This window comes from Hippocampus bargibanti, linkage group LG07 (assembly GCF_051943395.1).
Source record: "Hippocampus bargibanti isolate YZ-2025 linkage group LG07, ASM5194339v1, whole genome shotgun sequence".
NCBI classification, from domain to species: Eukaryota; Metazoa; Chordata; class Actinopteri; order Syngnathiformes; family Syngnathidae; genus Hippocampus; species Hippocampus bargibanti.
The window spans coordinates 6,763,640-6,786,825 of record NC_142740.1 but is presented as its reverse complement, the minus strand read 5'-3'; the positions used below and the strand labels follow the sequence as shown (position 1 = coordinate 6,786,825).

General features: G+C 40.7%; 2 protein-coding genes across 2 annotated transcripts in view; one reads left to right on the top strand and one right to left on the bottom strand.

Moving 5' to 3' along the window:
• The first annotated feature begins 1,436 nt into the window (after nucleotides 1-1,436).
• psmg4 (proteasome (prosome, macropain) assembly chaperone 4) lies at nucleotides 1,437-8,861 on the top strand. Its single transcript, XM_089000602.1, has 3 exons — nucleotides 1,437-1,683; nucleotides 5,050-5,125; nucleotides 6,688-8,861. Exons 1-3 carry the CDS (start codon nucleotides 1,507-1,509, stop codon nucleotides 6,807-6,809), a joined length of 375 nt encoding a protein of 124 aa, XP_088856728.1. The 5' UTR covers nucleotides 1,437-1,506; the 3' UTR covers nucleotides 6,810-8,861.
• A 5,026-nt stretch (nucleotides 8,862-13,887) lies between these two features.
• Nucleotides 13,888-23,186, bottom strand: part of slc22a23b (solute carrier family 22 member 23b) — a 19,436-nt gene continuing 10,137 nt past the window's right edge. The window contains exons 4-10 of the mRNA XM_089000590.1: nucleotides 21,654-21,840; nucleotides 21,440-21,567; nucleotides 21,195-21,297; nucleotides 18,252-18,478; nucleotides 16,000-16,032; nucleotides 15,760-15,883; nucleotides 13,888-14,561 (exon numbers count right to left, since the gene is read on the bottom strand). Of these exons, the coding sequence (XP_088856716.1) occupies nucleotides 14,141-14,561; nucleotides 15,760-15,883; nucleotides 16,000-16,032; nucleotides 18,252-18,478; nucleotides 21,195-21,297; nucleotides 21,440-21,567; nucleotides 21,654-21,840 (1,223 nt within the window). The 3' untranslated portion in view covers nucleotides 13,888-14,140. The remainder of the gene's footprint in view (nucleotides 14,562-15,759; nucleotides 15,884-15,999; nucleotides 16,033-18,251; nucleotides 18,479-21,194; nucleotides 21,298-21,439; nucleotides 21,568-21,653; nucleotides 21,841-23,186) is intronic.

Sequence of the window (23,186 nt, the reverse complement as noted above, 5' to 3'; positions counted from 1 at the left end):
TAGCTATCTAGCTAATCGATAGCTAGCTTGATAGATAGCTAGAGAGCTAATAGCTAGATAGCTAATAGATAGCCAGCTAGCTAGATAGTCATATAGATAATAGATAGCTATCTCGATAGCCAGCTATCCCACGAGATAGCTAATAGATAGCAATTTGATAGCAAATAGATAGCAATACTTTATGACAGAAATGGGCTTTTGTGGATCCTTTAACAACAGAGGCTGACTCGGTTTTGAGGATCGTTTCGTCAAATTCATTCATTCAGATTCAAATCACTTCAGTTCAATCCATTTTTTTGACTGGCAAAATGTTGTCCTTGTGTGCTTTGCAATCACAGTCCTGTCTTGTGCATCTATATATTTTCGTGTTTTTTTTTTTTTTTTGCTTATAGTTCTCAATTGTCATATTTTAAACGGGGATTGAAAATATGACGTGGAGCGCCATTCCCGAATTTGTTCGTGGTTTGATTTTTCTTGAGATTTTTTGTATTAATTAATTATTTATAGTTATGTATTACCCATCATTAATTGTTTGGTTAATTGATTAATGAATTGGTAAATTCACAAATAAATACATAGACAAATCAATAAATAATAAAACCATTAGTTAATTAAGTCATTTACTGCCATCCCCGGATTTATTCAGAAATTGAAAATATGACGTATAGCGCCATCCCCGAATTTGTCTGGGTTTTGCGTTTTTCTTGTTTGCCGATCAAGCGCTGGTCACACCTCTGGCATTGTTTTTCCCCCCATCCACGAGGGGGCAGCATTTGCCTTTTGTACAGCCGCCCCCATTTCAAACTCAGATAACTACAGACCCATATAACTTGGGAGTTAACTCTTTTTTTCTGATGAAAGAAGATAGTCTAAAGTTTCTAACGCTGTATTAAATGTTTATGTCGTCCTAAAACTCAATATTCTGTGGGTCCTGAGTGAAAATGACAAAAACAAACCTGGCACTGGAGTGGACACCTATTTACACATCGTTTGGCATTGAATGAGTTAAAAGACTGTTATGAAAGTTGTGCTTATGATTGTTTTTGTTTTTTACCTGCGTGCGTGCGTTCTGAGAAGATTCGACGATTTGGGTGCTGAATTTCTCAGCTCAACAAGAGATTAAGCCTTTGATCGCAAACAATTTCCAGTGAGGGGAAGTGGATCAAGTTGACATGGTTCAGAACGTTTGCCAGGAAATACAACCTCAAGGGATTAGCTTGGTGGTTCTAAAAACTATAAAATGGGAGCAGGTTATAAGAAATCGCCTATCAATTTACATTTGTATGAAAACAAAAGCGTTTTACTGTCCCAGTACATCGATTGTCCAGTGGATGGCGATGACGCGCCTCAGCCGATCCCACAACCAAAAGCTGAAGCGGCGAAATGCAGTGAAAGACGGCCAAGGCTCGTCGATTGCTTTGGTCTGCCGACTCCTTCATAACGCGGAAGTTGGTTTTGTTGTTGTTTACCATCTAGCTGGCTACTGCTAGCCAACCCCTCCGAACAATGAACGAAGCACAAAACGGGGATTCGCGGGATCCCATTTCGGTTCACAACTTTTCGGAGCGATTTATGGAGCAGACGGTTCACTTTCACGTCATGAAGCTCAACGGCGCTTTTTTCATTTGGGTTGGCTCGAGTCCACTTCTGTCCAACTTGGCGATTTCAATGAACAGCAAATACGTGAGTCCAAAAGGGGGATCGTTCGTTCGTTCGTCAACACGTGCCAACGACTTGGCATCACTTGCTTCTGTGGGGGAAGAAAAAAACAATAACTCGTCATAAAGTCTCATCATACGAAATGTGTTTTCGTCTTTTGAATGTAATGCAAGTAATCACGAAGGTGCTAACGATGAACTGATCTTCCTTTGTGACCCCACAAAGCTCATCCATTGCTCCCTTATTCGCTTCATTTCCCACTTAAAAGACCAAAACTTAACGCTCATCGCCACCATGGGGCCAAACTTAACCCTCTCCTAAATTATACATTCGCCATTTTCTAATCTATCCATCCATCTATATGTTAAGCGCTTTGTTACAGCTTCAGCTGTTAAAGTGCTATATAAATCAATATGTACAGTATTGTATCTAGCTAGCTAGCTATCCATCAATCTATCGATATATCCAACTACAGTACAGTGATACCTCAGCTTATGAATTTATTTGGTTACCAGAAAGCGTGTGTAAGGCGAAAGTGTGTCTTCCAAACATTAATTTCCCATAGGAAACCATTGAAAATGACAATAATCAATTTCCAGGTCCCCATAAAACATAAATTTCTACTAAATAAGCCTTAAAACTACACAAAATATACCTTATTTTATGTATAATGTGCTATTGTATTGTAATTAAATAAATAAGCTATACTGTATAATCAAGTCGTTTTATTTCAGGACTGTGCGGTGTTTTGCCAACAACAAACCATGGATTAATCCCGACATAAAAGTCCTCCTGAAGGAGAAGAAAAGGGCTTTTGTGTCGGGCAACAGAGAGGAACTGAAGGCCGTGCAGATCCAACTGAGGAGGAAGATCAGAGAGGGGAAGAAGGCCTACAGGATGAAAATGGAGGAGCAGCTGCAAGCCAGCAATGTCGCTGGTGTCTGGAAGGGCCTGAAAAACATCTCAGGCCACAAAAGCCCAGTGACATTGAACGAAAAAGACAAGGACTGGGCAGATGAAATCAACCGCTTTTTCAATCGGTTTGACAAGACGCCAGCCGCCCCCGGCCCACCGTCAACTTCACCTGTAGCTGCACCTGCACCAACTCTCACTGTGGCCTTACCCTCCCTGCCCCCTCTCACGACCAGCTTTCCGCAACCAACAACTGCCCTCCCAACCGTTGCCACACCCTCAGCCGCCACTCTGCCTCCTGGTTCCTGCCTGTCTGTCACAACTGCGCAGGTGAGGAACCAACTGAGGAGGATGAAGGTGAGGAAGGCAGCAGGTCCGGATGACATCAGTTCCCGACTCCTCAAGACCTGCTCCGACCAGCTGTGTGACATTGTCCAGCACTTGTTCAACCTGAGCCTGAAGCTGGGCAGAGTTCCACAGCTGTGGAAAACGTCATGCCTGGTCCCAGTGCCCAAGATTGCCAACCCCAAAGAGCTCAACAGCTACAGACCGGTGGCGCTGACGTCTCACCTGATGAAGACGCTGGAGAGACTCGTCCTCGCCCACCTGCGACCGCTGGCAAGCTCATCGCTGGACCCGCTGCAGTTTGCCTACCAGCCCAGCATCGGTGTGGAGGATGCCATCATCTACCTCCTCCATACGGCGTTGCTGCACCTGGAGAATGCTGGGAGCACGGTGAGGATCACATTCTTCGATTTCTCCAGTGCCTTCAACACCATCCAGCCCAGTCTACTGGGGGACAAGCTGCAGCATGCCGGAGTCGACCATCACCTCACATCCTGGATTACAGACTACCTCACAAACAGGCCACAGTACGTGAGGGTAAAGAACTGTGAGTCGGACAGGCTTCTCTGCAGCACCGGAGCGCCGCAGGGAACAGTCCTGGCTCCATTCCTCTTCACCCTCTACACCTCGGACTTCAACTACAACACCCCAACCTGCCACCTTCAGAAGTTCTCTGACGACTCAGCTATTGTCGGCCTCATTACAGAGGGAGACGATAGGGAGTACAGGGGACTGACAAAGGACTTTGTGGACTGGTGCCAGCAGAATCACCTCCAGATCAACACTGGCAAAACCAAGGAGCTGGTGGTGGATTTCTGCAGGAAACAATCGTCACCTGCACCATTGAACATCCAGGGTTCGGACATTGAGAGGGTGACCTCCTACAAGTACCTGGGTGTTACTCTCAACAATAAACTGGACTGGACAACAAACACGGATGCCCTAATCAAAAAGGGACAGAGTCGCCTCTTCCTCCTCAGGAAACTGAGGTCTTTTGGAGTTCAGGGGTCACTCCTAAAGACTTTCTATGACTCTGTGGTGGCATCAGCCATCCACTATGGCATTGTCTGCTGGTCAGGCAGCATCACCACCCGGGACAGAAAAAGACTGGAGCGCTTTGTCAAGCGGGCCAGTTCTGTCGTGGGCTGCTCGCTGGACTCTCTTGAGGAGGTGGGCAACAGACGGACGCTAGCTAAACTAAAAGCTATGACGGACAGCCCCTCCCACCCCCTCCTGCCCATCCTGACAGCTCTGGGTAGCTCCTTTAGCCAGAGACTATTACACCCGCGCTGCAAGAAGGAGAGGTACCGCCGCTCGTTCCTACCGACTGCTGTCAGGCTTCACAATTCCCAATGATCACATGTGGAAAAAAAACAAAAAAAACTGGACACTTGTAAATATGGGTTGTTGCAATATATCTAAATGCATCTCTTGATTCTGCACTATGTACAGTCTTGTTTATAGAACGGTTTTTACCTTTGTGATGGTCGTTGATGTAGTTGCCTCTTGATAATATCCAGTGAAGTTGCCGTGTATTCTCGGCGATAATACCCTCACTCACACTGTCCCCTGCTAGCTGCTTTTCGTTAATCCAAATCAACAGTTTTTCAACCTCTTCTATTGCCCGAGACCGTTGCTTAGCCAACATGGAAATACACTTGGCCACACGTAGCAATGGTCGACTTAGCATACTGGTACTGCAACGCTAAGTCACACAAACGCACACCTCGTTCGTGTGTCCTCTTCGGCTGAACATTAGCCTGTGGTGGGGTCTTTTTCGCTCCCATAATAGCAAATGTATCCTTGATAACAAAGCACTTCTGCACTGAGTGCACTCAGAGAAAGGGTGTGTGGAAAACTAGTCCGCCAGCTATTTTGGCGCTCCGTGTGTTTCCCAATAACTAGTTCGTATGCCAAGATTATACTCTCGCGACTTTAATGTTCATAAGGCGAAAAGGTCATTCGCAAAAGCATTCATAAGCCGAGATATCACTGTACTGTATCAAATTTTTTGGGGGTTGGGGGTGGATTTCTTCCATTAAGATTTGCCAGGCGAAAATGAAACATGGAGTGAAAAACATTTTGATATAAAAATTATGTCACTTCAAATGTACCCCTCTTGTGTTTTTGCAGGACTCCATGCCATTATCTACGTTAGTGATGGGGGACCCTTCAGACACTACCCCAAATTCTTTGGCACAGCGATTAGGTATAACCAGATTCTTATTTTATTTCATACAAATGTGTAATCATTATTAGTGCTTTATTTCTCAAACTAATTGGTAAATAGTTGAGTTCTGAATCTAGATCAGAATTGATGATCTGTGATCACGGTGTCAAGGCCCGGGGGCCGAATCTGGCCCGCCACATCATTTTATTTGGCCTTGAAAGCGAAGCTAATTTGTGAAATTCCAAGATTCTTACTGACAAAATTTCAAATTGTCCCATGTAAACTGCAATAACAGTCATTATTTTTATATCAAATTTGAAAACTAGTTATTCATTTTTTTGTGTGCTCTGGATGTAATATGCGGAGGGGATGCAACATTCTAATGGCTTCCCCAAATTCAACTCACTAGCTCGTGATCAGCTGGCTAACTCGCGAGCTAGCGATCAAGCAAGCTAACTCACTATGTAATAATAATAATAATAATAATAATAATACATTTCATTTATAATAATAATGATACATTTCATTTCTAAGCGCCTTTCAAAACTCAAGGCCACTTTACAGTCACAGGATACAGTCGCTAATAGATAGCTACCCAGCCAGCTAGATAGCTAACACGCCTACTAGACAGCTAATAGATAGCAAATTGGTACTTAGGTATCTAGTTAGCTAATAGATATAGTAATAATAATAAATTTCATTTATAAGCACTCGTCACTTTACAGTAACAGGATACAGTCGCTAATAGATAGCTACTTAGATAGCTAAACGATAGCTAACTAGATAGATAGCGAGCAAGCTAGACAGCTAATAGGTAGCTATTAGATAGCCACCAGATAGTTAGCTAGCTAATAGATACAGTAATAATAATAATAATAATAATAATAATCATTTCATTTTATAAGTTCAAAACTCTCAAGGCTACTTTACAGTCACAGGATACAGTCGCTAATAGATAGCTACCTAGCCAGCTAGATAGCTAAACGATAGCTAGCTAGATAGCTAGCAAGCCTCCTAGACAGCTAATAGATAGCAAATAGATAGGTAGATAGCTAGCTGATAGATACAGTAATAATAATAATAATAATAATACATTTCATTTATAAGCACCTTTCAAAACTCTCAAGGTCACTTTACAGTCACCGGATACAGTCCCTGATAGCTACCTAGGTCGCTAAACGATAGCTAACTAGATAACTAGCGATCCAGCCAAACAGCTAATTGATAGCTAATAGATAGCCACCAGATAGCTAGGTAACTAGCTAGCTCATAGATACAGTAATAATAATAATACATTTCATTTATAAGCACCTTTCAAAACTCTCAAGGTCACTTTACAGTCACAGGGTACAGTCCGTCCATGTAGCGCTCGAGCGAGCTAACTCGCTGACTAGCGCTCGGGCGAGCTAACTTGCTAGCTAGCGATTGAGCTAGCTAACGCATTAGCTGGCGATCGCGCGAGCTAATTCGCTAAGTAGCTTTCTTTCTATTCAGCTAGCGGACTAATCCCTTATATTACGTGTCCAAACCGGAACTACAATGTGGCCCGCGGCAAAAAAAAAAGACTGTACTAATTGTGTGTTTCTGTGTCGTTTTTTTAGCAAAGAAGACCAAAAAGCAAGTTTTTGTGAGTTACAGTCTTCCCACGACCGACTCCAGACTCTCCCTGCTGGTGGAAAACCGAATCAAAAAGGAGCTTGAGCTTCACCCGGGGAAATTTTGATTTCTGACTTTTTCAGAACAAAATGACCAGATAAAACTAAATACAGTGAGACCTCAACTTACAAACACCTTATCTTACAAACTTTTCGTCTTACAAACGTCACATTTATGAAAATGAAACCTTATAATAAGCACTATTTTCATAATACACACCCACCACGGCTGGCGGAGTGATCTTCGGTGGAAGCACATGACCGAACAGCACCAGAGGTTAAGTTACCAACAGTCCTTATGGAAGGTGACTATTTCCAAACAGCAATTCCCTTTGACCTCAGACCTCCAACGCCATTCCATCAAGCCATAAATGACCATCACAAATGTAAATAAAGTGACTTTATGATACAATGCAGTGTATTTCTTTCATTACAATACAATAGCACATTTATTATACATAGAATAAGGTACGTTGTGTGTAGTTGTTTAGGCTTATTTAGTTGAAAAGTATATTTTATGGAAACCCGGGAACGGATTATTCCCATTTTAATGGTTTCCTATGGGAAATTATTTTTTGAGATACACACTTTCGCCTTACACACTCTGTCTGGGAACCAATTGGCTTTCAAACTTAATTGGTTCCCAGACAGAATGTGTAAGGCAAAAAGTGTGTATCCCAAAAATTAATTTCCCAAAGGAAACCAATTAAAATGAGAATAATCCGTTCCCAAACATCATTTTCTACTTTCTAATTTTCTAAGCCTTAAAACTACACAAAATATACCTTATTTTATGTATAATAAATGTGCTGTGGTATTATAATACAAAAAATAAACTTTACTGTATAATAAAGTGGTTTTATTTACCTTTATGATGGTCGTTGACGGCTTGATGGAATGGAGTGGCGGGTTTCATCAGCATTAAACACTTGATGAGGAACGTCACCTTCTTTCACCATCTTGAGGAACGAGCCCTTTTAGGTGCTTCCTCTGCGATCATTTTACCTTGTTCCTCATCAATTGGATTCTGTTGATCTGGGTTGATGCCCTTTTGCATCAAGTGTACAGATGGCTTGTGCGGGTTGATTGTGAAGCCTGATTGATGGGATATTTTAACCTTGCAGTCTACACTCTGCCTTTGAACTATCAAAGTGGAAACACGTCCAAATTTCACTGGTTTCTATCCATTTTGTCACTCTCTGTCATCCGCCTGTCTCTTTAATGTTTAAACCACCTCCCCTCACTGCTGCATGCCTGACCAATCACGTGGCTTTAACCAAAGACTGGGGGCGGGGACAAAAATGAGTCGGCTGCCATTTTCTTGTTAGGAGAACGGGCTCGTTCGCAAACGATACATCACTTATTGTGGCGCTCCGTGTGTATCCCGAAAAGTAGTTCGTATACCAAGGTAATTTTTTAAAAAAATTAACGTTCGTAAACCGAAAAGTTCATAAGCCAGTGGGGTTCGTAAACCGAGGTATCACTGTATGTATTCTCGTTTTTTCGCTGTTCGGCTTGTGTTGGCAGAAAGCGCAATTTTGATTGGATGATACTGACGCCGGTTGACGGAAAGCGCTGATTTGATTGGATGATCTTGATCTTTGTGGATAGAAAAGGTTCTAATTTGATCGATTCTAATTTGCAATGAAACAATACCATCGAATGTCAGTGGCACTATGACAAGCCCCATGCTAACGTTAGCATCAATATACTTTTGTGAGAGGCAGCAGAAAGCAAGCATGCAAGCTAAGCTAGCGTATGTACCCGGCAAGTTGACTTTCATACCGATAGTTTGGCTGGATTTTTACCAATCATGAGGAAGAGAAAACCATTCATATTAATGCTGAGTATTATCACAGTTATTTTACATAATACATTCTGACATTTTGTTGAAATCACATTAATATACTGTATATATAAAACAGTATATATGCGTGTGCCCCCCTCCTTTTTTTCAGACTTTTTTCTCATTTGTCATTCTCATCCCGGCATTCACCACACACGATGACATCCAGTGTTCTTTTATTGACACAATAAATTAGGTGATTTTATTATCAAAACATGTAAGCCTATAGCTTTTGGTAGAAATGCATCATTAAAAAAGAAGACTTAAAAAAACAGTTTTGGTGGCTGAGTTGTGTCTTTTTTTTGCCCTTTTTTCAAAATACAAGACATGGTAAAGTAGTACACGGAAGATGTTGGATCCTACAATTCTGTGGTCAAGTCTGTGGTCATAAGACAAAATATTTAAAGGATAACCGACACCTCAGGACAAGTAGCGTCCATAATTTGTAAAATCACTTCAAATGATTTCTACTGAGTGCATTTTACCAAAGATTCCACAGCATATCGCTATATTTTACCTTTTAAGAGTCTTGTTTTCGAGTTGATGACGATTCCTGATGTGACGTCACTGAGGGAACGCCCCTGACCAGGAAAGCGACACACAATGCATTTTGAGTACTTTTTTTCGTCTGAAAACACTGTGTTGATGGCGTAATTAGAAGGAAAACTACATAAATAACGCAATGGTGAATCGTTGTGTGTCGCAGCCAATTGCGTAACACGTACAAAGAAGGTGTAAGTTGACACAAATTCCTAGCGGACAAATCAGCCCATTTCCAATGGAGCTTGGGCGCCATATTGTGCATTTTGATTCTGGAGCAAGGCAGTGTGTGACCAATAGTGATGTCACGAACAAGGGGGCGGGACTTTCTGAATCTGTTTTCGAGCTCATTTTGTGTCAGTTTTCGGACACTTAAAGTCATTTTTATTGGTGTTTTGCATTTGACTCAAAATATCAGCCTGTATGTTTTGGGTATTTTAGATGCTATAAAACGTTTTTCTGATGTCAGTTAGGAAACAAAAAAATGGTGTCGGTTGTCCTTTAACGTCATAAGGTGCTTTAACAATAATAAACTGTCGGGTGAATTGTGTGTATTACACACGATGGTACACCCGGATGGTACATGAACACTAAATATGCTAACAACAGCTAACCCTGCTCTATTCTAGTCATCACTTGCCTTGATTTTTTTGTCCTTGTGCTTTTTTTTTTGCTAGTTTATTGTAGGAGCAGGACGACATGGTTACCACGGTACAGGGGACACAGTGTGACACACATTCAAATTGGGCAGTGTGACAAAAATAGCGAAAATAACGGATAAAGCCATTTAAGCGAGGAGACGCATCATCAGACTTTTGAAAAGCTAAGTCCATTCAACGCTCATGTCTTTTTAGCATTAGCTGCGGTCTCTAATGCACCGGTGTCAAAGTTGCCAAATCTGGCCCGCCATATCATTTTATTCGGCCCGCGAGTAAAGTAAATCCAATTTGTGAAATTATATGCTCATATATCGAGCTAGCTAGCGAGAGAGCTAGTTAGCTGTCTTTCTATTCAGATAGTTGACTAATCCCTTAAAACATGATGTCAAAGTCTGACCCACCAAATCATTTTATTCGGCCCCCAAAAGCAGATCAAACCTGTGAAATTCCATGCTCATCTATCGAGCTAGCTAACTCGCTAGCTATCGAACTAGCTAATTCGATTGCCAGCGATTGAGCTATCTAATTCACTAGCGACCGATCGATCTAGCAATCGCTAGCGAGCGATCGAGCAAGTTAACTTGCAAGCTAGGGATCGAGCGGGCTAACTCGCAAGCTAGTGATCAAGCGGGCTAACTCGCTAGCTAGTGATCGAGCGAGTTAACTCGCTAGCCAGCGATCGAGCGAGCTAACTCACTAGCTAGCGATCAAGTGAGCTAACTTGTGTGATCGAGCTGGCTATCTCGCTCGCTAGCGATCGAGCGCGCCAACTCGCTAGCTACCAATCAAGCGAGCTATCTAGCGATCGAGCTAACTAACTCGCTATCTATCAATTGAGTTAGCTAGCTCTATATATGAGCTTGGAATTTCACAGGTTTGATCTGCTTTTGCTAGCTAGCGATCGAGCTAGCTAACTCACTAACTAGCAATCGTGTAAGCTAACTTGCTAACTAGTGACCGAGAGAGCTAACTCGCTAGCTAGCGAGCCAACTCGCTAGCTAGTGATCAAGCAGGCTAACTTGCTAGCGATTGAGTTGGCTAACTCGCTAGCTCATGATTGAGCGATCTTACTCGTTAGCTAGCGATCAAGGGGGCTAACTCACTAGCTAGCGATCGCGCGAACTAACTCGCGAGCGATTGCGTGAGCTAATTCGCTCGCTAGCGATCGAGCTAGCTAACTCGCTAGCTAGCAATCATGCGAGCGAACTCACTAGCTAGCAACTGAGAGAGCTAACTCGCTAGCTAGTGATTGAGCAAGCTAACTCGCCAACTAGCGATCGAGCTAGCTAACTCGCTAGCTAGCAATCATGCGAGCGAACTCACTAGCTAGCAACTGAGAGAGCTAACTCGCTAGCTAGTGATTGAGCAAGCTAACTCGCCAACTAGCGATCAAGCTAGCTAACTCGCTAGCTAGCGATTGAGCAGGCTAACTCGCTCGCTAGGGATCGAGCTAACTAGCAATCAAGCGAGCCAACTCGCTAGCTAGCAATTGAGCGAGCGAACTCGCTAGCTAGAGAGTTATTTGGCCCACTAAAGCGCTAAAGTCCGAACCAAAATGTCAAATTGTCCCATGTAAACCACAATAACAGTCATTATTTTTTACTTCAAATTTGATAACTAGTTATTTATCAATTTGTTTTGCGCTTTGTATGTCATATGTGAACGGGAAGAGGAAACCGTAAATAGAAAAAAGAATGACTTTGACACCCTTGCTCTCATGGTTACACATGCACGCGGAGGTCCTCCGGTTGCTCACGCAACCATCATACACCTTCGCCCAACCACTGTCACGCTTACATTTAAAATCAGCGTCAACGCCGACTTGGGCTCGGAGGATAAAGTGCCACCGTTAAGAAACAAAAACAAAAACAAACATGTCTGACTTTGTGCCTGTTCATGCAAAACAGTGATGGTGGTTGTGCCAATCGCTATCTCTGCAATACGTTGGCTGAAAAACCACGAGACGCTTGATTGTGTCTCTCGACTTTGTGATTGGAAAATGAAGCTTCAAATTTGCTTCGTGAACCAGTTGGGATATTTTTTGGACTCTATGGAACATTTCGTAAAACCCCTGAGGTTTTTAGGTTGTTACCACGTGGGCTCAGTCATGCTGATGAGGTGATCCCGGAGCGAATGAGGCAATCAGAAGACTTAAATGTCCCCTGCCGGGCAGCAGGAGGTAATCAGACAGAACAAAAGAAGTACAGTGATACCTCAGTTTACAAACTTAATTGGTTCTCAGAAAGTGTGTGTAAGGCTAAAAGTTCGTCTGCCAAACATGTATTTCCCATAAGAATCCATTAAAATGAAAATAATTCGTTCCCATAAAACATAATTTTCTACTAAATAAGCCTTAAAACTACACAAAATATACCTTATTTTAGGTATAATAAATGTGCTATTGTATTGTAATGAAATAAATAAACTGTACTGTATAATCAAGTTGTTTAATTGACCTTTGTGACGGTCATTGTCAATGGATGGTAGCAATGGTCGACTTAGCATACTGGTACTGGGATGCTAAATTACACAAACAAACACCTCATTGGTGTTTTTCAATGATCTCCTTCTTCTGCTCGACCGTATTTTTCTTTTGTGTCTTTTTCGGTCCCATAATAGCAAAAGCACTCCACTCGATAACAAACCACATCTGTATTCAAAGAAAGTGGGCGTAGAAAACTATTCCGCCAGCCACCATGGCACTGTGTGATTTGGTTCCTCCACCGAAAACTCATATGCCAAGATTATATTGTCCTGAATTTAATGTTCGTAAGGCGAAAAGCTAAAGCGTTCGTAAACTGAGGCATCACTGTAGTCAGATTAACTTCAGGCAGTAGTCTACTGCCCTCCCCCCGACCCAGGGACCTATCAGAGCACTGCCACCTCTGTCCAGAGTTACCAGCACAACTTAGTTGGCTGACGAAGCTCTTCAGATGAGGAGCGACACCTTCAAAGAAGTACAAATGACGGCTGAAGAAAGCTTTTCCTCGATGTACTGACCACTCCTGTACGACTGAGAGCATACACATACGTAAAAAAAACGAATTTACACCAATAATAATAAAAATTCACAAGTGCCTTTCAAAACTCTCAAGGTCACTTTACAGTCACAGGATTTCTGTGGGTGAGCAGCAGCAGCCACACGCGGCAGCAGTCACTCAACCCGGAAGTAAATCAAATAGCTAGAAAGCTAGCTATCTAGCCAATAGATAGCTAATACATTATATAGCTAGCCAGCTATATAGCCATATAGCTAGCCCGCTAGCTAGCTTTGCTATCTAGCTAGCCAGCCAGCTAGACAGCTAATAAATTGATCAAATCAAAATTTAAATGTCTGCTTTTTATTTATTTTTTAATCGTGATTAGAATCAGTGCTGCATAGATGACTCCAAAAAATACAACTGATTCAGGAAGCAAATTTGAAGCTTCATTTTCCTGTCACTACTTGTAGTGCAAAATAAGAAAAGTCTCAAACAGTCAAGAAAAGTGCACCACAGGCGACCTTAAAGATTTGGGCAACTTTTGAATGATGAATTTTACAGGTATCAATAATAATAATAATAATAATAATAATAATAATAATAATAATAATAATAATAATACATTTGGTTTCTAAGCTAATAGCTAATAGATAACGAGCTGGATAGCTATTAAGCTAACAGATAGCCAGCTAGATAGCCAGTCAGCTAAACAGCTAATAGGTAGCTATTGATAGCCATTAGATAGCTATTAGATAGCTAGCCAAATAGCTAGCTAGCTAGATAGCTAATAGATAACAAGCTAGATAGCCAGCCAGATAGCCGGCCAGCTAGACAGCTAATAGATAGCATCCAGATAATAATAATAATAATAATAATAATAATAATAATAATAATAATAATAATAATAATAATAATAATACATTTGATTTATAAGCGCCTTTCAAAACCCTCAAGGTCACTTTACAGTTATGGGATACGTTTTTTGCTGTGGGAAAGCAGTGGCAGCCACACGCGGCAGCGTTCACTCAACCCCAAAGTAACTCAAATAGATAGAAAGCTAGCTAGCTAACAGATAGCTAGCTACCTAATATGTTTCCTGTCTCACATAGCTATCTATCTATCTATCTAGCTAGCTAGATAGATAGCTAGCTAATAGATAGCTAGCTAGCCAGAATGTTGAGTATTTACTACAGGTAACATCTGACTTACGACCAGCTCGACTTACGACCACCCGTACTTCCGACCTCGATCTCCAGGCCCTATTTTTTCAAGTGACAAATTTTACCTTGACCAACAGCAAAAAAACGGTTGAATCCCAAGTTCAAACGGCCTTTCAGTCCCGCTCATTAACGAGGAAGTCTGCGCCGTGTTGCTCAAACGCCATTGGGCATAGCACGCTTGCCAATCACCTCGCCGCCGGTCGCCAAGGAGTAGGAGGCGGGAACTGCTGCCAGAGCGGTCGCCGCCGCTACGGTGGCGCCGCCCGTGGCCGACATGTGAAGCGGCGTGTCGTGTACCCGCGAGTAGTCCCGGTCGCTCTTCGCCAGGAGAAGGTGCTGCTCGCCCGGGTGAAGCAAGGTCTGCCGGGTGAAGGTCTCGCCGTCCGCCAAGGTCTCGGGTAGCGGTTGGCCTCGCGGCTCCGGGAGCAGCAGCAAGCAGATGATGCACAGTAGCGTGCAGCAGGCGAAGATCACGTGATGCAGGAAGTAGCCCTTCTGGTTGTGAAGCTCCATGATGGGCGCTGTCAGCATCCCGAAACCGGCGCTGGCCAAGACCAGACCTAGACCTCCACCCCTGACCCACCAGAAGAGTATTTACCACATCCCTCCTTCCAATTTCATCAGCAGATTTGCAATCACTGGAATGCCTAGCTGGATAGCTAGCTTTCTCTAATTAGCTTTCTATTAGCTATATGGCTATCTAGGTGGGTAGCTATCTAGCTAGCTATCTGTTGGCTATCTACTGGCTGGCTGGCTTTCTCTCGACTTAGCTTTCTATTGGCTATATGGCTATCTGGGTGGTCAGCTATCTAGCTAGCTATCGGTTGGCTATCTATTAGCAATCTACTAGCTGGCTGGCTGGCTTTCTCTCTACTTAGCTTTCTATTAGCTATATAGCTATCTGGGTGGAGAGCTATCTAGCTAGCTATCCGTTGGCTATCTATTGGCTATCTACTGGCTGGTCAGCTAGTTTTCTATCTATGTACTTTCCGTGTTGGCTGCCTCTGCTCACCCACAGAAAAACTGATCCTGTGACTGTAAAGTGACCTTGAGTTTTGAAAGGCACTTAGAAATGAAATGAAAGCTAGCTAGCTAATAGATAGCTAACAGATAGCTAGCTAGGTCTTCACTCAACCCCGAAGTAACTCGGATTGAAAGCTAGCTAGTTAATAGATAGCTAACAGATAGCTAGCTAGGCCTTCACTCAACCCAGATGTAACTCAGATGGAAACCTAGCTAGCTAATAGACAGCTAATAGATAGCTAAAAGATAGCAGTGCTATGTATGTAAATCAATATGTATCGTATTTTGTACAGCCGCCCCCATTTCAAGCTCAGATAACTCCAGACCCATATCATTTAGGAATTAACTCTTTTTCTGATGAAAGAAGAGAGACAAAAGTTTCGAACGCTGTATTGAATGTTTATGTCGTCCTAAAAGTCCATATTCTGTGGGTCCTGGAAATTGAATGAAAATGCCAAAAACCCTGGCACTGGAGCTGACACCTATTTGCACATCGTCTGCCAGTCAATGAGTTCACAAGAATTTATGGACTAAATATAATTCACATTAATAATAACAATAATAATAAATTTCATTTATAAGCGTTTTTCATTTATAACGTTTTTCTGCGGGTTTATTTGTGATTCATATATTTTTAAGCCAGCAGAGAAGGGTCTAATGGTCCGCCACTGGTTAAACCTGATTTCCAACACCTTATTATTTACAAAAGTGCACTCAACAAATGGCTTCCGTGATGGAGGAGAACTTACCTGATGACCGTTGGTGTGATTTCAGCACAAAAGAAAATGCTGAGGGTGCTAACGGCATGAGACGAGAACATGCCAATGATGGAGAAGGCCACAGAGAATTTCCTCTTCAGACTGTCGCGTAGAACTGCTCCAAAAAAAGAACACAAAGCAAATAAGGAAAATAGGAAAATGGCAGTAGCTAGCTCACTTAGCATGGCGATTTGTGGAATGCGGCTAAATGCAATGTAGCATTGTACGTACCGGTGTCATCGCGAAGGCTGTACTTGCCAATCACTGGAGGGGGGGGGGGGGGTACGTGTGGGGGCAGAAAAGATACTTTTTGTTAAATACAGTAAAGTCTCGTTATATCGATATTCAAGGGAGTCCGAAAAAATATCGATATAACCGGGACTATCGATATATCCGACCCTGTTTGCATGTAATTTTCTCCGTGCGTGCATAGAAATAGTATCGATATAACCGGGACTATCGATATATCCGATATCGATAGAACCAGACTTTACTGTAAATACATCAATAAAATCAAGTACCACATTAATTAATTGATAATCATATAAATACACATAAATAAATAGATGAATAAATCAAGCACTTCAGTAATTGATAACCGAATAAATACATGAATAAATAAATAAAATTAATCAACTACTTAAAAAAATTGAGAACTGAACAAATAAATAAATAATGCAATGAATTAACTAATTAATGACAAGATTAATTAATCCACTAATAAACTAATTAATTGATAATCAAATAAATAAATAGATAAATAAATCAAGCACTTCAGTAATTGATAACCGAATAAATACATGAATAAATAAATAAAATTAATCAACTACTTAAAAAAATTGAGAACTGAACAAATAAATAAATAATGCAATGAATTAACTAATTAATGAAAAGATTAATTAATCCACTAATAAACTAATTAATTGATAATCAAATAAATAAATAGATAAATAAATCAAGCACTTCAGTAATTGATAACCGAATAAATACATGAATAAATAAATAAAATTAATCAACTACTTAAAAAAAGTGATAACTGAACAAATAAATAAATAATGCAATGAATTAACTAATTAATGAAAACATTAATTAATCAACTAATAAACTAATTAATTGATAATCAAATAAATAAACAAATAAATAAATCAAGCACTTCAATAATTGATAACCGAATAAATAAATAAAATTAATCAACTACTTAAAAATTGATAACTGAATAAAAAAATAAAAAAAATAATGCAATGAATTAACTAATTAATCAAAATATTAATTAATCAACTAATAAACTAATTAATTTATAATCAAATAAATAAATAAATAAATCAAGCACTTCAGTAATCGATAACCGAATAAATAAATACCTAAATAAAATTAATCAACTACTTAAAAATGTATAAATGAATAAATACATACATAAATGAATAAACAAATAAATAAATAATGCAATGAATTCACTAATTAATGAAAAGATTCATTAATCAACTAATAAACTAATTAATTGATAATCAAATAAATAAATATATAAATAAATCAAGCACGTCAGTAATTGATCACTGAATAAATAAATGAATAAATCAACTACTTAAAAATTGATAACTGAATAAATAAATAAATAAATAAATAAATAAATAAATAAATAATGCAATGCATTAACTAATTAATGAAAATATTAATTCATCAACTAATGAACTAATTAATTGATGATCAAATAAATAAATAAATAAATAAATAAAGCACTTCAGTAATTGATTAATAAATAAATAAATAAATAAATAAATAAATCAAGCACATCAGTCATTGATAACTGAATAAACAAATACATGAATAAATAAATAAATAAAATTAATCAACCACTTAAATCATTGATAACTGAAGCAATAAATAAATAATGCAATAAATGAACTAATTAATGAAATGATTCATTAATCAACTAATAAATTAATTAATTGATATTCAAATAAATAAATAAATAACCACTTACATAATTGACAACTAAATAAATAAATAAATAAATAAATCAAAAATGTCATTGATAACCGAATACATGAATAAATAAAAGATAAACATACATATATATGATAAAAATTAATCACTTAAATAATTGATAACCCAATAACTAACTAAATAAATAATGCAATTACTTAACTAATTAATAAAACAATTTAATCAACTACTAATTTAATTAATTGGTAATCAAATAAATCAAGCACTTAAATAATTGACACCTACATACACCTAAATACATACATAATAAATAAATAAATGATAAAAAATAATCAACCACTTAATTGATAACCCAATAACTAACTAAGTATATAAATAATGCAATTACTTAACTAATGAATAAAAAAATGTAATTCATTGATAACCAAATACACAAATAAACCAATACATAAAGTAACAGCTTAATTCATTAATTACAAATCCTACTTAGCAGAAAAAAAAGCCAAAAGGAAAAGAAGAAGACTTAGGAGCTAACTGACAATTGAGCAATCCCAGCTGCAGTAGGGAGGCGAGGGCCGTGATGATCATGAAGGTGAGAAGACCCCCGCGTCGGCCCATCAGCCGCACCATGGGGCACAGCGCCAGGCAGGTGGCCACGGCGATGCCGGCCATGGTGTAGTAGTCCGTGTGGCACAAAGCCGTGGGCTGCGCTTCCGGGTCCATCAGACTCCGAGCGAAGCAGTGGTGGATCCCGTAGCCCGTCAACCTCAAAAAGGACAAGCAGAAGCAGAAAGGACTTTAGTAGTCCCACAATGGGGACACTTGCAATGCGCAGGACTTGATAGCCATCTATTCATCCATATCCATCCATATCCATCCATCCATCCTTCCAACCATTCATCCATATCCATCCGTCCATCCATATCGATCCATCCATATCCAAACATCCATATATATCCATCCACCCAGTCCACTCATACCCATCCACCCAATCCATCCAACCAACCATTCATATCCATCCATCCATATCCGTCCATCTATCCATCCAACCATCCATATCCATCCATCCACATCCATCCAACCATCCATCCATATCCATCCGTTCATCCATACCCATTCACCCAATCCAATCCGTCCCACAATGGGGAAATTTGCAGTCCACAGCAGCAATTTCAAAGGGGATGAAGTGGGGGGTAAGGTGGGGGGGTGAAAGGACAGAAAACACGATATTCTAAGCATAGTAAAATAAAGTCCAACCAACCATCCATATCCAACCGTCCATCCATCCATCCATATCCGTCCGTCCGTCCATCCATCCATCCATCCAACCATCCATATCCAACCATCCATCCATCCATATCCGTCCATCCGTCCAACCATCCATATCATCCATATCCACCTGTCCATCCATCCATATCGTCTCTCCGTCCATCCATCCAACATCCATATCCATCCATCCTCCTAATCCATCCAACAACCATCCATATCCAACCGTCCATCCATCCATATCCGTCCATCCATCCAACTATTCATATCCAACCGTCCATCCATCCATATCCATCCATCCATATCCGTCCCTCCGTCCATCCATCCAACCATCCTCCCAATCCATCCACCCAGTCCATCCATATCCATCCACCCAATCCATCCAACCAACCATCCATGTCCAACCGTCCATCCATCCACGTCCATCCATCCATATCCGTCCATCCACCCAACCATCCATATCCAACCGTCCATCCATCCATATCCATCCATATCCATCCATCCATATTCGTCCCTCCATCCATCCATCCAACCATCCATATCCATTCATCCTCCCAATTCATCCAACCAACCATCCATATCCTTCTGTCCATCCATATCCATCCGTCCATCCATCCATATCCATATCAATCCATATCCATCCATTCATTTATCCATCCGTCCGTCCGTCCAGCCATCTAACTATATCCATATCAATACATATCCATCCATCCATCCGTCCATCCAACCATATCCATCCGTCCATCCATCCATCCATCCAAACAACCAATCATTCATCGACCCATCAGTCCATCCATATCAATCCATATCCACCCATATTCATCCATATCCATATCAATCCATATCCATCCATTCATTTATCCATCCGTCCGTCCGTCCAGCCATCTAACCATATCCATATCAATGCATATCCATCCATCCATCCGTCCATCCAACCATATCCATCCATCCATCCATCCATCCATCCATCCAAGCAACCAATCAATCATCCACCCATCAGTCCATCCATATCAATCCATATCCACCCATATTCATCCATATCCATATCAATCCATATCCATCCATTCATTTATCCATCCGTCCGTCCGTCCAGCCATCTAACCATATCCATATCAATGCATATCCATCCATCCATCCGTCCATCCAACCATATCCATCCATCCATCCATCCATCCATCCATCCATCCAAGCAACCAATCAATCATCCACCCATCAGTCCATCCATATCAATCCATATCCACCCATATTCATCCATATCCATCCATCCTTCCATATATCCATCCATCCATGCATCCATCCATCCATGTCCATCCATCCATATCCGTCCATCCATCCTTGTCCATCCATCCATCCATCCATCCATCCATCCAACCATCCATAAACAACCGTCCATCCATCCATATCCATCCATCCATATCCATCCATCCATATCCGTCCCTCCATCCATCCAACCATCCATATCCATTCATCCTCCCAATTCATCCAACCAACCATCCATATCCTTCTGTCCATCCAACCGTCCATATCCATATCAATCCATACCCATCCATTCATCCATCAAACCATCCGTGCATATCCATCCATCCATCCATCCAACCGTCCATATCCATCTATCCATCCATATCCATCCGTCCATCCATCCATATCCATATCAATCCATATCCATCCATTCATTTATCCATCCGTCCGTCCGTCCAGCCATCTAACTATATCCATATCAATACATATCCATCCATCCATCCGTCCATCCAACCATATCCATCCGCCCATCCATCCATCCAAACAACCAATCATTCATCGACCCATCAGTCCATCCATATCAATCCATATCCACCCATATTCATCCATATCCATATCAATCCATATCCATCCATTCATTTATCCATCCGTCCGTCCAGCAATCTAACCATATCCATATCAATGCATATCCATCCATCCATCCGTCCATCCAACCATATCCATCCATCCATCCATCCATCCATCCATCCATCCATCCATCCATCCATCCAAGCAACCAATCAATCATCCACCCATATTCATCCATATCCACCCATATTCATCCATATCCATCCATCCATCCTTCAATCCATATCTATCCATCCATCCATCCATCCATCTATCCATCCATCCATCCATCCATCCATCCATCCATCCATCCATCCATCCATCCATCCATCCATCCATCCATCCATCCATCAGTGTCAAAAGACACTTACGAGTTGACGCAGAGCACCACAATGTTTTTCCACAGGTTCCTGGTGCTCATCATCTTGACGATGCAAGTCCGTTGGGGTTTCTTGTGCAGCTCCTGCTCCAGCTCTGCTCGAAAACACAACACGGGTGGCTTGTGAGGTTTTTTTACAAGACGATTGTCATGAGTTGAAATGCAAATTGATTCTTTTGGGGGATATTGTTGTCAATGTCTTCCAAAGAAGGGGAAAAAATGGTGATATATTTTTACCTGAAAGAACTCTATTTAATTCAGTGGCCATGTCAACTCGATTCCTAGTGGCAATGCGCAGCATCATGGCTTTTGAGCGTCTGTAGTGCTGAGTGGTCAACAGCCAGCGAAACGACTCGGGAAAAATCCTGCCCAAAAAAGCAAATATGCCCAAACAGCAATGAGGTCAAAGGTCACCCCGATCGCCCTCCGCAAGAGTTTTCAGTGAACTCACCACACGTAGGGCAGCATCAACACGAAAGGACTGATGATGACAATCTGCAACACCTGCCAATCATCTCGGTCCGGCCAATCGCGGCATAGAGCGGCCACGCCCGGCATCAGCAGTTGCCCCGCTACCATAAGGAAACTGGCCACCATGGTCATGGAGAAACGCCAGGCGGGCAAGCAAAGCTCCACCCCTCACGTGAACAGAAAGGAAATAAATAAATACATAAATTGGTAAACACACACCCACAAATAAATACATAAATAAACACAAACTTACAAATTTATGATTACGGATTGTTTTTCAGCATTTTTGACCACGACATTCATCAAGGAGGAGACTGTGCTGAGCCATTTCGGCAGCATGAATATGCCAGTACTGTTTTTGAATGGGAGGAATGTCGGTGCCATTCGACTGGCTTCGCTGGACACCAAAGGGGCCATTGTGCTTTTTTGCACCTGTAATGGGCAGTATCTTCGCAGCCCCGCTTCGTTCAGCGGAAAGGTCGGTGCTGTTGGACAATCTGTCGCTGGATGGATGCATGGCTTGAGGAGCCCGCGATAAGAAGAAAACAGCAATCTCTTTTCGTCAATGGATGCTACAGCTGCGTGTTTGCTTTTAACATTTAGCTTGTAGTCGACGTGTACATTCCACCATGATGTCCCTGATCCACTGGTGAAAAGACGCTTTGATCCTCTCCTCTTTCAACTAGAACTGCTTCATGTAACAAAGAGGGTACAGAAAGTGCTTCAGAATGAATGACTCTCTCTGTCTTTGTGTTGTCATATTATTTATTTAGGTTTTTGTTTTGTTCTTTTGACTTCAGGACGGCGCCGCGAGTGTGGCTGCCTTTACAGCAGCTCATGTATTTTGTTTTTCTACTTTCATTCCTTTCATCACTTTGCTGCTGTGAAATGTAAATATCTCCACTGCGACACTAATAAAGGCAAATCCAAATCCAAACTTACACGTAAATAAAAAAATACATAAATAAGCAAACATATAGGTAGATAAATAAATAAAATCTTTGACAGCTAAAACACACACACAAATAAATAAATACCTATGCACATTAATATATAAATTCATAAATACACACAAACCCACATATAAATAAAAATAATAAATAAATAGAAAAAAAACAAAGGTAAATAAATAAATAAATAAATAAATAAACACACAAACAAACTTACACATAAATAAAAAATAAATGAACAAACATAGGTAGATAAATAAATACAATCTTTGACAGGTAAAACACACACACACATATAAATAAAAATAATTACAAAATAATTAAAAAAATTACAATAAACAAAAACATACGTAGATAAATAGACAAATAAACAAATAAATAAATAAACAAATAAATAAATAAATAAATAAATAAATATTTGGACAAAAAGGGCCCTTAAGCTTTTTGACAGCTAAAAAACACACACACACACGCACACACACACACACACACACACACACACACACACACACACACACACACACACACACACACACACACGCACGCACGCACACACACACACA

Excerpts from the sequence above, each read along its gene's own strand:
- psmg4 (XM_089000602.1), top strand. The coding sequence starts at position 1,507 with ATGAACGAAGCACAAAACGGGGATTCGCGGGATCCCATTTCGGTTCAC. Across the intron at positions 1,684-5,049 it reads TTTCAATGAACAGCAAATAC|GACTCCATGCCATTATCTAC; the intron begins GTGAGTCCAAAA and ends GTGTTTTTGCAG. Across the intron at positions 5,126-6,687 it reads TTCTTTGGCACAGCGATTAG|CAAAGAAGACCAAAAAGCAA; the intron begins GTATAACCAGAT and ends TCGTTTTTTTAG.